Source organism: Numenius arquata, chromosome 16 (assembly GCF_964106895.1).
Source record: "Numenius arquata chromosome 16, bNumArq3.hap1.1, whole genome shotgun sequence".
Lineage (NCBI taxonomy): Eukaryota > Metazoa > Chordata > Aves > Charadriiformes > Scolopacidae > Numenius > Numenius arquata.
This window is the reverse complement of record NC_133591.1, coordinates 2,631,553-2,646,303: the sequence shown is the minus strand read 5'-3', so window position 1 is coordinate 2,646,303 and position 14,751 is coordinate 2,631,553. Positions and strand designations below refer to the sequence as shown.

At 51.7% G+C, this 14,751-nt stretch overlaps 1 protein-coding gene across 1 annotated transcript; it reads right to left on the bottom strand.

Moving 5' to 3' along the window:
• On the bottom strand, positions 1-14,708 carry HPS4 (HPS4 biogenesis of lysosomal organelles complex 3 subunit 2). Its single transcript, XM_074159484.1, has 13 exons — positions 14,668-14,708; positions 13,238-13,328; positions 12,554-12,697; positions 11,491-11,598; positions 10,135-10,251; positions 9,912-10,006; positions 9,348-9,420; positions 8,537-8,624; positions 7,864-7,960; positions 6,863-7,781; positions 3,694-3,826; positions 2,676-2,784; positions 1-1,112 (listed from the first exon to the last, which is right to left on the bottom strand). The coding sequence occupies exons 1-13, from the start codon at positions 14,706-14,708 to the stop codon at positions 941-943; spliced, it is 2,187 nt and encodes a 728-aa protein (XP_074015585.1). The 3' UTR covers positions 1-940.
• Between the last annotated feature and the right edge of the window lie 43 nt (positions 14,709-14,751).

Genomic DNA, 14,751 nt, shown 5'->3' with positions numbered 1-14,751 from the left:
GCCTTGGAGACTCTTTTATTTTCACAGTGATGGGGTTTTGTGTAACAGCAGTGGCTCCGAAACATAAAGCCCGGTCAGATGCAGGGATCTATCGCTCAGGTCCAAGCAGCCATCGCCACCGACTCCCCATAGCCAGCCCCGGAGAGGGGACACCCCATCTGTCCAAGCAGAGAGAGCTGCCAAGGAGCTACAAAGCCTCTTTGGTCCCATTAGCTTCAGGGGCTCCCACTTGCCTTCTCTGTCAACAGAGCACAGACAAATTGGGCAGTGAGAGCAAGGAGGTGACACAAGGTCCTCCAACAGGAGGGAGAGGAGGAAGAGGAGGCAGAGGAGCAGGCACTTGTGAAGGGACAAGGATCTCCCAGATTCAGCAACAACATAAAACCCTCCTGACCGTGCCGGGAGGAAGATTATGAGTTTTGCAGCATTTGTTCTGTTCCAGTTAGTCTGAGAAGGTGCAGGCTCTGTTAATCAAAGCAATGCATTACATCACGGCAGGGGATTGTTTCTATAGATTAAGAGGTATAAATAAAGCCCGAGTCTGACCAGGGCAAGTGAAGGCACAGGACTCCAGGCAGACACAGTGTCTGACTGACATCTCTGTGTAGCTTAGAGCAAGAAGAGGTTTTACTTTAGGACAAGGCACTCCAGGAGTCTCTGTGGCAGCAGAGCACCATGAATAGTCCTAGAGTCAAGGTAAACCAAGAACCCCAACACTGCTGTTTTCTGTCTTCAGTCTTTGGTAAGTGCTAACGTCAACAGTACCCTGCATGACCACAAAATATGCTGCAGGAACAGGGCGATAAGAGTGGCCCTTCCACAGGGCAAGGCAGGCCGGAGACTCCATGGACGTAGCACGGAGTCTCGTGCCTTCTAGGGAATAAACGGCTTTGAGATTTTACTTATTGGAGGTGAAATGGCTGAGACACGTTGCCTCGGTTCAAAGCAGGTTCACCCCGTGCTTCAGCAGCTTCTGCTTGGCCTTGCTCGGCAAACTGAAGGCGCTGTCATGAGGGTTGGGAACACCCGAGTTGCGGAGCGGAGCACCCAGTTGCTGGAAGTAGGTTTCCTGGACAGGATTCCGGCAGGCATAGACGGCTGTGGAAGCGTTCCTAGCAGGGCAGGAGAGAAGGAAGCGGTCAGGATTTACAGCTTTGAGCAAGATTCCCTTCAACTCACCGGGCTGGGCTTTGGGATGCTTGTGGTACTGGACTCCCAGCTCAACAGAGGGACTTTTAGGTCTCTCTCAGCAGAGCAATAGAGCACAGAGTTAAAATGGGCACCAAAACCCTACAACGCATTGCCAGAAGGCCACAGGCAACCTGAGCCTCCTTCTCAAGGGTCCTGGCACCCTAAAAGAGAAAGCATCGTATGTCTCACCCTCAGGGACCTACTCAGCAGCAGTAACACCCCTTCATGTGGCCATCCTCTGAGTATTTCCCTTGCTGGCAGACCAGACCAGACCAGTACATCAAGAGCCAGTAGCTGAACACTCCTCGTGTCTCGCACCCCTTCTTTCCTGGAGGAACCCATCTCACCGCTGTTGTCCCCAAGAAAATCCCAGCACAGCTCCCTCGCAGCAGGAACCACCCGAGGTTCCTTAGTCACACGTGTGAGGAAGCTCAGAAAATAGTCAGATACTGTAACCACAGAAGCTCAAGTCGTCGATTAAAAGCCACCACTCGGTATTTACCTGCAAGAGGGCTGGCAGGGAGCAACGCAAAGGACTCTGCATTCCTCCTTGACGGAGGGAAGCAGCAACTGATATGTTTGCTGACACCCTCCTGTGACAACTCTCCATAAAAGAAAGCAGTTTTAGTCATCGTGTTACTCAGCCTGATTCACACATGGAGCTGCTTTTTTGGGGGCACCAGAGAACACGCCAGCAGAGCCGGTGTAGGATTTAAGGAGCCAGTCAAACTAATGCTAAGCGAGGAATTCTCCAGCAGCGAAGTGTATGATTCACATTCCCTTGGCAAGCTGTGTCAGAGAAGCGAAACGGAGTAATTCCCAGAAGCATCTTTATTTCATGACGTTGCAGATAAACAAGCGAGAGGCGAATCTCTGCACGCTCACAACATAACCATCCTCCTCAAGATCAGCCCCAGGAACAAGCAGCACGGGACCAGCTTTGGCCGCCGCCGCGTGGAAGGGCTCTGGCTGCGATAAGACCATCTCTGCCTGGCGCATTACAATCGAGTTTTGCCACGCACATTACAGCGTGTTTCCAACCCAACAAGCCGTGCAAGAAAACAAAATCTAGGTTGCCAATTCTGGGCGCCTTTGGCTCCCAGCCGAGACACAAATTTATTAGGAACAGCTATATTTAAAACTGCGTCTTAGAACCTTATGGTGCCAGGAACTGGCAATATTCTAGCGCTGTATCTTAATCCAAACCCGTGGCACAACTCAGCTGTGCCTCCAGTTCACGTGCCCTGGTGGCATTCTGGCCTCTCAACACCAATACAGGCAGTATATTCAGTAGCCCACATCTAAAGAGCAAACTTCTGGGAATGAGACGACAGGACCGACCCTTGGCAAAGGCACCGGTGCCGATTACAGTGACCGACAAACCTCAGCAAGCCTTAGAAAAGGGGTTCCTCTCTCCTGCCTATTCCGTGTGCCGCACAGCACACCTGGAATTAGAAGAGGAGGGTGTTACAAGCCCACCTTACCTGATTATCATCTCTGAAGCCGTCGGAAGCTGGCTGAAGTCGGAATGGATCAGCGTGGCAGCTCTCAGGAAGTGCCGATCCAGAGGGCCTGGTGTGTGGGGCAGGTTGGCTGCAGAACAGGAGTAAAAGGTGTGGGTTAAAAGCCACTCTGAAGAGGAAAAAAAACGTGGAGCTCTCTCACAGACCCTGGGTATCTACAGATCAGAGACTGGATGACACCCTAAGCCCCAGTGTGACCTCGATGAAATAAATCAGCAGTTTGCAGCGTGTTCAGCCACGCACAAGCAACCCTGGTGCACCTTTCCCTGCACGGACACTCATCAGAGGGGTTACAAGAAGGCCTGAGATCTGGGTTACTGGGAATCACCAGGGTTTCTCTCTTTCCCTAAAGCACTTCTTCTAAGCTGGAGGGAGGTGGGACACTGCCTGCGAGGCTGCCAGAGAAAGGGAAACAGCAGAATGAACTGGAGCAATAACGTGCACAGGGCTTTCTCTGTGTCTATGGTCTGTCTACCCATCGATCCAGAGCAGCAGTCTCCAAACTGGTGGCTACTACCTGTTCCCAGTTCCGGCTTCTTGTGGCCAGAAATGACTGACAAATACTCTGTTGTACGGCAGGACAAAAGGCAACACACCAGGGATCAATGACATTAGGGAGAGGGAGGAGGGAGGGAGGGAGGGAGAGAGGGAGGGCAGGTCTGAAGAGGATGTTGAGCCCCTGTCCTCAGACCCAGCCCTTATCAGAACCCCAAGCAACACCTTCCCGAGCCAAGCGCCAGTGGCAACCGCTCCATCTCCCATCCAGACCAAGCGATCAACAAGCCTTCATCAGATTATAAACTCACAAAAGACAAAGCTTCCTCAATAGGGCCTTATATCCAGGCTATTTTATATGAGTTATAGCGAGCAACGTTCCTGAGAAGTCGTCTGAAGCGTGAGAAAAGGTTACCATAAACCCTATTCTCTTCCTTATTCCCACCTCCGAAGTGGTCGCGGTTCCAGAAGATGAAGAACTTACCCGTGAGCACGTTCTGAACGCAATCATAGTGAGTGAAGCTGTAGGTTATCTTGGTTGAGGACGAGGAATCTTTGGGCAGCGTCTCTCTCAGATGGACCTCGAGGCCGTTTAGAGAAGCCAGGCTGCTGTGGTACTGCAGGAAGGGCAGAAAAAAAAAAGGCAAATGTTAGAGGAAAAGCCCAGCCAAGGAGGTACCAGGAAGAGCTGGGGTGACCGATGTTGGTGACAAAGAGACTGGACCCCAGGAATGGCTGGGAAACCTGGGCGCAGAGGAAAGCAGAGGAGTCTCCCAGCTTACAGATCAGTGAGATGGAGACTCAGAAAAGGGCACTCTAACCTGAAAATAAGTCATTAAACCACCTGACGCTATTAATTACAGGAAAATGCAAGACTCCATTAATTTACCATCAAACGTTACTCTCCAGGGCTCATTTTCACATCCTGGCCACGACTTTCAGCTGCAGCAAGGAATATTCCTTTGCTTACCAGCCTTTATGACACCAGACGGCCCGCGCAACACAGGATGCAAACTTTAAACACTTGGGCTGGATTTATTTGCCTGCAGTGTTTCCTGCACCCAGCCTCCACACTGAGCTTCTGGCCAGCTGCAGACTGGGCTGTCAGCAGAAGGAAAAAACGGAAAATCCAAGGAAACAGCCTCAGCTGTGGGGTAATGACAGCCTGGCCCAGAGCAATGGATTTGCACAATGTACTAACACGAAAACCAAGCTATTTTCCCCACTGGACTCTCAGTAGCCCAGTTGCCCTGGCCGTGCCGAGGTAGGGCTGAGGAGCCCTCCGGCAGCACTGGGAAGATTAATTCCATAATCCTCCAGCCTGCCCCTGTGCTTTCCTCCACCACGGAGAGGATCAAGCCTCCACTCAGCAGGACGGCAGCGCCTGGCCTAACCTTGACCCTGCTGGTCAGGGAACGGATTTTTTTTTTTTTTTTCTGTGGGGTGAAATGAAGGGATAATACCTAGAGCCAGGCGGGAAGCGAGCCTGAAAGCCTCCAAAGCCTCCTGCTCTGCAGGGAAAGCCTGTATTGGAAACCGCCCTCCCAGAGGGATGATGGGTGCTGCCTGCTGTTCTGGGCTGCACAAGTAGCATATTTTACCCTTCTTTGGTGTCATTCAGGGGCCTCAAAGCATTCGACAAACGTTAATTATAACTAAGCTTTGACATCCCCGAGAGCCGAGGGTCATTTTTAATCTGCAGATAAACAAAGGAACAGACAAGCTGAGGTTACGCCTCAAATCCACCACGATGCCAGCGGCAGAGCCCGGCTCTACCTCCTCCAACAACCCTCCTCCTCCTCCTGGGATGACGGGACACGCAGAGCATCTCTTCCAAGAGATAACAAACACCTGCAGCCAGCGGAAGGGTGCAGTCAGAAGAATCCAATCACAGCCAAAAACCCAAGCTGCGTGAAAGCACAGTTTTGCCGGGATGAGATCCAAAGCAAGAGCACGTGAGATGGAAGCAGCGCGTTTGGGAAAAGAAGAACCCGAACAGAAGAGGGTTTTGTCAACCCTGGGGCAATATGTAAAGAAAAAATCAACTGAAAGGCGGTGCACCAGTGTCAGGGAGTTGATTTTCACAGAATCACATTCTGTGATTCTGTGAAAATCAACTCCCTGACACTGGTGCACCGCCTTTCAGTTGATTTTGAGACTTAACGAACCGAATGCCAAATTGAGCCAGAAGGAGGGGTCCGCTGCCGGCCTTGCCCAGGCTTATGGTGGGAGGAGGATGTACGATGTGTCACTCACAGAGCTAAACCTTCCCCCAACGAGACATTTCACACACCAGCCACATCCTTCAGATGCTCCTTCTCGTGGCAGGTCGGACATGAAGCAGAGCAGAGGCTGGTTTCCAGTCATGAGCACCTCCAAGCGCAGCAGAGCTGCCACCGGAGGAAACCCGGAGAAGCTGAGGGTCCCTGTGCGATGAGGACAAACTTCAGCTCTCGAGAGCATCGGTTCCAACCTGCCCACATCCCCTTCTCTCCCTGCAACGCGGTAGAGAGGGAGCCGTTGCGGAGCTGCCTGTTTGAAAGGAGCAGAAAGGGGACAGAGCAATGGCTGCAAAGGGCCAAGGACGCACCTCCTGCCCTTCTGCTGATCTTGCAGCCGTCCCCTCCTGGGCACACCACCTGCCCCATGCTGGCCGGCGGTGGCATCCCTCTGCTTACTGGGGCTGGCCCCAGCCCCAGCCTCTGAGCCCCAGAGCTCAGGAATCAAAGGGGTAACCTTCAGGCTCTGCTAATGCTGGGAGCCAGCGTCAGTCTGAGCTTCCCTCCGCCTTCCAGCCTGACGGGGAAAGAAATTAGGTTGTTCCTATGGCAACTGGAATATCAAACAGGCCTCTGCAGCTTTGACTCAGCTCCCTGGTAGGGAAGCAGGGGCCAGGACGGCAGCTCTGCAGACTAATGCTTCACCAGGAGACGCCGGGGGCCAGCACGTCCTTCCCCCGCAGCCCCATTAGCTGCACCGCGCCGCCTGGCAGGGAAGCCTCCGCTCCAAAGCCAGTCCTGCAGCAGAGTAATTTGGGATTGCTCTGGTCCAGCACCCATTTGCAGCACCCACATGGCACCCTTCCCTCCGACCCCTGGAGAGCAGCACCGGAGAGAGCAGGCTGGGGACTCAGACGGCCAGATTTTCACCTAGAAAGGAAACGAGTCGGGGGACTTGCTGCCAGACACGTCTCTCCGGTGTTTCCAGAGTGAGAAGCTGTGACATGCGAAGGGGAGGTTAAACAGAGAACAAACCCTGCTTTCCAAAAAGCACTACAAAACTGACGGGGTTTCCCCCAACAAATCCCAAATCCAGCACAGCCCCTTGGCAGCCGGCGGGGCTGTCTGACGGTCACACCTACACGTTCTGCTCCGGCGCTGGCACCGACAGACAACAGCGGGCAACAGGAGTCGCCTGCGAGACAACGCTCTCACCTCTCGGGCTGCCTGACGTTCGCCAACAACCTCCCACGTAGCTTCGGTTGCGGTGAGGAACCCTAAGACAAATGGCTTTGCCTTACACAACGCAGAGCAGGTGAGGAAAGAGAGGGGAAGTGTGATCCAAGGCTCGCTCTTCAGTCGTAGCCCCTGTCCCCACCACCAGGCAAGCAGCAGCGAGTGTTTCTGCAGGTGTGGAAGAGCTTTCCCACTTACCACATCTTCAACGGAGCTCTGGTCCTCTCGGAGGTCATCTTCAGCCAACAGGGAGAGCACAAGCCCCTTAATGCAGTGAACGTACAAGCTCATTTTAACCAGTTTGTCTGACTCCACACCAGTCTGGGCTCCCAGAGTGTCCACTTGAGGCACCCAGCCACTCTCCCCGCTCCTGGGACTCTGCGTGTTCTCTGCTGGGTCACTGGGCAGGCTCTTCTGAACTTCTACAGCTGGTTGCTGCCTCCTGCTTTGGAGCTCTGATGGTACAGCAGCGGCTGGACAATCCAAACCCTGCACTTTGTCACCATCCACACCACCACTTCCTCCAGAGACACTATTTTGGCTCAGAGTCCCTTGCTCTTGTTCATTCGACTTCCTTCTGCTCAACTCTTGGGCAGAAGAGCAAACAGCTGGACTGCCACTGGCTGCAGAGTAACTTTGGAAGCTGCGATGTTCAACATCAGAGTCCACGAGGGATTTCTCCACGTTCTGACTCTCCTGCTCCCGGGCATAAGGGTTTGGGAAGGAAAAGCCTTCCAGATACAGACCGGCAGTTTGAGCGTATTCAATGGTATGGAGCGTGGAAGGGTTTGGCAGCTGCTTCGTGTCTCTCTCTGATGGGAAGGATGTTTTTCTACCGAGCTCTGAGCTTTTGCTGTCTGGTGTGCTCAGTTTTGCAGCTGGAGAATTCTTTGTACTGATTTCCATTTCGGGGAAGCCCTTGAAAGGGCCCGTGTTTGCGAGGCCGCCTGATTGCGCAGCGTCTTCTTGTGCAGCCGTGCCTGAAGCTTGCTCAGGGGACTCCTGTGCAGAGATACTGCTCAGGTCTTGGGTTTCGTGAGCTCCTGTTGATTCTGAAACTGCCTGGGAGTGGAGAGCATTCTTCTCTCCTCCAGGGCTTACTGGGGACATGGATGACCTAGTAGGAGGTGATAAGTTGATTAAATTACTGAGTAGGATCTGTTAGGAGTTATTACATACATAATAACACCACCACCCACCTAGTCATCCACTCCACTGGAAAGTCTCGGAGCATTGAGACTTCATCTTCTGTTAGGAATACGGGGATGATACAGACACCCTGCGGCAAGGGAGAATCTGCAAGAGCAATGGAAGTTTAAGGATTAAATTAACATCCCCCAGAAGCCAGATTCCACCAGCCTGAAGGAGAAAGCACGATATTATCCTGTATCCCAGGTCACCACACACTGACCACGTCTGACTAGGCAGCATTTTCCCATCCTCCTCATACACTTCATGCCTGATAGAGTTAAATTTTCCCTTAGTTTGTGGGTGGTTTTTTTTTTTTCCCTAACCGTCCTGGCAGAATATCTATAAACTGATGCTCAAAAGCGATGACTGAAGGTTTGGACTGAAAGCATCAGCCATCTGTTTTCAGGGCTCCGACAGTGGCCAAGTAGGCACATGGGTAACTGGAATTAAAGCAGGCGTGTTGGGAATCCGCAGAACCGACAATTAAACCCAAAAGAGCAAACTCCTTTGCTCAGCCAAAGGAAGGAACTAGTTCTCATTACACAACACCCACTGGCACATGCTGACTAGTGGCAGCAGCACCCTCAGGGATATACTCCTGCATCCAGTAAGAGCTTTGTCGTGAATCCCAGAGAACCAGCTCCTGCTCCCGCTGCAGAGAACGCAAGCCCAGGAGGTTGCCCATATGCGGCTGCTGGGCACTGGGCAACCAGTACTCTGCAGCTGGATGCTCACCAGGCTCCTGCTGCTCCTCACCTCCAGGCTCCCTCTGAAAGAAAAGCCAAGAATCAGCTCTGGGGCATGACTCGACACTTGCCATCAGTGCCACCAGGACACCTCTTCCAGCCTCCTCTGCCTCCCTGTGACTTCAGCAGATCCCAGAGCAGCCCCTTCGGCCAGTGCTGGAACTGGTTTACCGTGCTGGGCAGTGGTTTGTTCCTTAGGTAGCCCTCAAAGTCAAAGGGACTTCCCAAGAACCAAAACACACCTCAAAGCAAGGACAAACACCCCAATTTGTCATTATTGCCTATTTAGGGCACAAAAGCTTGGTTCCCTCAGCCACAGGAAGAGCAGAGGCCTTCATCATATCTGGATCTTGATGGCTTTTTTGTAGAAGATCTTGAACCATGTAAATAATTACCTTTGCCAAGTTTTAATGCAAACAAAAATTGATCTATTTGTCACTTTCAGACATTCACTGTTCATACATTTAGCACTAAATACCTAAATTTGGGTAAAAAGCTAATCGAAACATCACATAGATGAGAACTCGTTAATTCAATAACTTAAAGATCAAAAAAAAAAAAAAGCAAATTTCCAGTGCAGAAGACTTGAAACCTCACTCAATAATAATGAATAAAAGCTTTTAGCATCAGCATCGATATTTGTCCTTCCCAGTAATGTCACATGTGAGATTTATGTGACAAGAGCTCCCTCAGCGCATCCTTACAAGTGGGGTATCCATGTGCAGGGAACATGTTTAGCAACATACCTGGCCTGGAGACTCATCGCCTTGGAGGAGAACTTTGGCAGTGAGAGGAGGTGGCAGCTGGGTGCTCACAATCCTGAAAGGACACAGGAAAGTCAGCCATGAGCAGAGTGTCACTTCCTGAAGCTGGGTCACAGCCCTCCCATCACTCAGAGCATCGGGACAGGCAGAGCCAGCCGTAGTTATCGCACTGGACTTTTACTCTGAGCAAAAGCAACGGTGCTGCAGGGTCCCCTGTCACAGCTGGGGGCGTCTCTAAGGTTCCCCTGGTCTCTCCCAGTCCTGCCAGACACACTGCAAGGGTTGAAGGGCCAGCTCAGCCATGGGCTGGAGCTAACACATCGCCACACAGGAGAAACACAAGCTGAGTGACCATCAGGACTCTCGTTTTCTGCTTTAATTTGGGTCAGTTCCACTCTAAACTCAAAAAAAACACCTGCTGGCACTTACTTTGGGCCAACAAAGTGTGTCCAGAGAGCGCTCTTGCTCTGCTCCCTGGATGTGCTCCGGGATCACAGCCCCGGGAAGGGGCAGACTTAACCCTTTGGCTAATGCCTGGCTACTTACAAGCTTTTGTAGAGAATGCAGCCTGCCAAGACGTGGGGAGAGCGCTGGCAAGTCTGCAAGATGAGAGCTGCTTTCAGTAAAAGCAGAGGGTCCACCTAGACAGGGAGAACCACAAGAATTTAAGGCAGAGAATCCCGGGAAATGCTCAAAGCAGCAGATAAACACAAAGCCATAGGTACTAAGGCCACCCTAGGGCCAGACGCTGCAGAGGACAGCCTTTTACCTTGGTTTTGTCCAGATTCCAGAGAGAATTGAAAATCTTGTGGAGGTCGCTGGTGTTTTTTTGGATGTGTTTAATGTATCTGTCCCACTGCCTGCTCAGTTCCTCCTGGGAAAACACCTGCGGGCAACAAAAATCCACACGGCTGTCACTGCACAAGCCTTAACGCCATCAGGATGGTGAGATGCAATCAATTTGGGACAGCACCTACAAGTGACTGTGGGAAAATAACAGAAATTTGACGAGGAGGATTGTAAACACGCTCAAGTGACCTGCAGCTGAGGTATCAAAAACCCACATATATCACACTCATCACTGTTTCGTGTTGGGTGTTTGACGAGTAGAACACCTGCGTTTAGAAAACACAGGCCTGCGATAGACTCAGAGGCACCTTACCGAACGTGCTTGAGATTCCTGCCCTGCTGCGGGAAAGATCAAAGCCCAGCGGTGAACTCCGCCTGCGTGAATCCCTGATACACAGGCGAGAACAGCAGGTTCGGTAACTCTCTGTCACGAGGACCGAGCTCCACGGTGCCTGCCTTCAGAGATGCCCCCATTAGGGAGATTAAATTCACTCTTTGCATTTCATCCGTGGTTTTGCGGTCGATCCCGTGTCCTGCCTGTGACAGCTCACACGGTGACAAATCTCATGAGGATAAGGAGGAAGATGAGGCAGGGGGCCACAAAAATGATCCGAGGGCTGGAGCACCTCTCCTATGAGGACAGGCTGAGAGAATTGGGGGTGTTCAGCCTGGAGAAGAGAAGGCTTCAGAGAGACATTATAGCGGCCTTCCAGTACCTAAAGGGGGCTACAGGAGAGATGGGAAGGGACTCTTGATCAGGGAATGGAGCCATAGGATGAGGGGTAATGATTTTAAACTGAAAGAGAGATTTAGATTAGATATTAGGAAGAAATTCTTTGCTGTGAGGGTGGTGAGAGCCTGGCCCAGGTTGCCCAGAGAAGCTGTGGCTGCCCCATCCCTGGAGGGGTTCAAGGCCAGGTTGGACGGGGCTTGGAGCAACCTGGTCTGGTGGGAGGTGTCCCTGCCCAGGGCAGGGGGTGGCACTGGATGATTTTTAAGGTCCCTTCCAACCCAAACCATTCTATGATTCTATTCTATGATACCGAGGGGAAACTTTCAGTAGACACTCACTCCACCTCGGTGCAACAGCAGGACAGGCCTGCACACTTTTCCAGGTCCCAATTCTTTGATCTATGAGCTTGTTCTGACCCTTGCGAGGAGAAAGACAACACAAGGGAGCGTGCCAGCATGTATGTGCCTGGGCAGAGCTCGGCCAATACGGGAAGTGTTTAAAATCTCCTAGACAGAAACATCACGGCTGCTGATCATTAATTACCATGTAGGCGCGGTGCACAGGTCCATTGTAGAAGGTGAAGAGGCTGATGAGCTGCTCCAGGAACCGCCTACAGCTGACATCAGGGAGCTCAACAGCACAGCCCAGAACCTTTAACACACAGAAAGCCACGAAGGAAGAATGTTTACTGACAAAATCCAGACACAGCAGACGAGAACAACTCTTACTGCTTTCAAAATGAGTATCAAAGGCGCACAGGGAGCTCTGTGGCAGGCAAACATCCCCCGGATTCACAAGTCAGATGAAAAGGAAATTCAAAAATACCCACAGAAGAGCCCTGGCACTGACAGGATAAATAAAAGATATCAGAATTCCAGCATTTTAAACGCACTCCCCTCCCATGTCAGATGACCTAGCTCAGTGCTCTAATAGCTCCAAACATTCTCCTGAAACTAAGCAGTTAGAAATATTCATATTAACTTGTTGTTTACGGAGATGAAGATGCTTCGTTTAGGTTTTGAGTTGCCAAGAGAACAGAAGAGCTGCCAATTAAATAGGCCTGACTGGTCTCAGCCCAGTTTCCAGGGGACGGTTTGGGGTGGTTTCGTCCCGACTCTGCTGCACACTGCGCTTTATACACTAAATGTCTGTTGACGCTGACAAAGCTCTGCAGGAGGGAATACCGGGGGTTAGAAGGAAAGAAAAATCAGATTACCAAACAGGGAGGCTGAGTCCTTTATAAACTGCAGCACAGGGAACCCTGTTTCCAATCCAGTAACCCCCGCATACACACAACGATGCAGAGCTCAGCCTCTTGCAGCCATTGCCAGGCACATCTTAAGAAAACCCGTTGGGTTTGGACACAGAGGCGGCAGGTGAAGCCTTTCACAGAACAGCTGAAGGCTGCAGCCTGCAGTAAACAAAAATTTAAGTTACCTTGCAATGAAAAGCTGTGCATTGCAAGTTCCCACCCTAGCTCTGCCCACGTCTAGCTGTGTGCAGCCCAGCCCTGAAAAAAAAGAAATAAAAAGAGCCCTCTTTGTTACAGTAGTTCAGACTCTCGCTGGTTTCGCCCCGTGACTGCCTCCAGATCTCTTGAACTCACCCACAGATAGTCTCCGTCCACTACAACGGCAAACTTGAGCTTCCTCAGGCGAATGAGACTTGGAGGAACTCCAGAAATCTCCGTCACGCAGTGCACCACCCCAGCGATCTGTCCGCACAGCAGCTCCTGCTGGTCGGGGAGAGTCTGTCGAGGAAGGCAGGGAAGAAAGACCTTTTATTTATTTTTTTCCTTTTAAAAGGACTTAGGGAAAAAAAAACCCATCACTGCTGTATTCAGGTATAAATAAAAATTAATTATAAGTTCAATTCAATTATAAATCAAATGCAGTAGCAGAGGCAGACTTCTGGGGAAAAAATAATTGGACTACTTTTTTTTTTTCAAGCAGCACAAGAGCCTAGAGCTTATTTAGGGGCACTTTCATCCCTCCTGGGTATTTATTCACATCGCCAGAAAAGACCTGGCCTCTGCTGGAGGACTCCACTGAGCAGAACCCACAGCAAGGGGGCAGATCCAGCACCCCTGTGCCCAGCCTCAGAAGCCCAAAGACTCCCGTGGAGCAGCCCCCCAACTCCACCTGGTTCCAGTCGCGTGAATTTCCTTAAAACGTCCGCGAATACTCGATAAGAAGGAATCCAAAGCTCCACCGGGAAGCTTGACCACTCCTGAACTAGAATTATCAGCACTGAGCCACAACACGGGCACCGAAATAAAAGCAGGCGTTACCTGAGATGGGTAGAAATAACAAATTCCGGCACTTGTAGGATCTCCTTCTTCCTTCACCTTCGAACCGTCATAAAGGAAAAAGTAATTCCACCTAAAAAAGCCAAGCATTAGCAGAAACGATTGTGTATTTGGAAACTGTTACACGTATGATTCTACGATTCTCCCAGTCCTTTCTGTTATTTCAGGCAGAGCAACGAAAAGGCCGTTACAGATGAAGAGGGATGTGGTTCTTGCGCAATCACACCCAGTTTAGGCACGAAAGAAGCACTAAAAGGGTCTCACGGTATTAAATTTGACCACTTTTCTGGGTTTAAGACGGATTCTATAGCTCTGCAGCGAAGATGTGAGGAAGATCTGGAATTGTGAGATATCCTCCTGTCCACATACACCTTATCACAGAATCACAGAATATTTCTGGTTGGATGGGACCTTTGAGATCATCGAGTCCAACCAACAAAAAAAAAACAAAAACCCACATCCCAAAAATCCCAGAACACCAACACCAAAACCAAACCAAACACCCACAACCACACCCCACCCACAAACAGACACAACCCAACAATCTCGGGCACTAGAGCATGCCCTGAAGAGCCACGTCTACACGTTTCTTAAATCCCTCCAGGGATGGCGACTCCACCACCTCCCTGGGCAGGCTGTTCCAGGGCCTGACCACTCTCTCAGTAAAGTAATTCTTCCTAATATCTAATCTAAACCTCCCCTGCCCCAACTTCAGACCATTTCCTCTGCTCCTGTCATTCTTCCCTTGGGAGAAGAGGCCAACACCCACCTCTCTACACCCTCCTTTCAGGGAGTTGTAGAGGGCAATGAGGTCTCCCCTCAGCCTCCTCTTCTCCAAACCAAACATGCCCGGTTCCCTCAGCCTCTCCTCATATGACTTGTTCTCCAGACCCCTCACCAGCTTGGTGGCTCTCCTCTGGACATGCTCCAGCAGCTCAACGTCCTTCCTGGAGTGAGGGGCCCAGAACTGGACACAGGACTCGAGGTGAGGCCTCACCAGTGCCCAGTCCAGAGGATTTTTCCACAAGGAAAAATCAGCATGAAGCATTAACCATGCGCAGTCCAAAGGGATCCCACAACCCGCTGCTTTTAATTCCCTGCTTTTAATTCACGACAGGCCCCGGGGAGCTCCAGACGGAGGTTTCCTCCCGAAGGCGGCCTACGCCGTGACGTCATTCCCCTCCTAATTTCAAGGGTATACATATTTAATAACAATTTTTCCCACTCGTAGCTCGTCACGAGCTTTGTCCAGGCCACGAGTGACACGAGCCCGCAGCCCCGCACACCCAGCCCGCGGCCCCGCTCTCTCCTCCACACCGACGACCCGGCGGCGGGGGCACGGACCGGGAGAGCCCCGCGGCCGCCGGCGGGGGGGGGGGGTGGGATGGGTGAGAGGGGGAGAAGGGGCTCACCATGGCGTCGAGCCGGGCTCCGGCGCGGCGGGGGGGGCCATGGGCACCGGGATACCGCGGCCGAGAGAGAGGGGCCGTCTGTCC

What these genes read in the sequence shown, in the direction of transcription:
- HPS4 (XM_074159484.1), bottom strand. Translation starts at nt 14,708, where the DNA reads ATGGCCCCCCCCGCCGCGCCGGAGCCCGGCTCGACGCCATG. An exon ending in TGCATTCTCTACAAAAGCTT is followed by an intron (nt 9,421 to 9,911) that starts GTAAGTAGCCAG and finishes GTGTCCTTTCAG; the next exon opens with GATTGTGAGCACCCAGCTGC. An exon ending in TGCCCAGCAGCCGCATATGG is followed by an intron (nt 7,961 to 8,536) that starts GCAACCTCCTGG and finishes TTGCTCTTGCAG; the next exon opens with ATTCTCCCTTGCCGCAGGGT.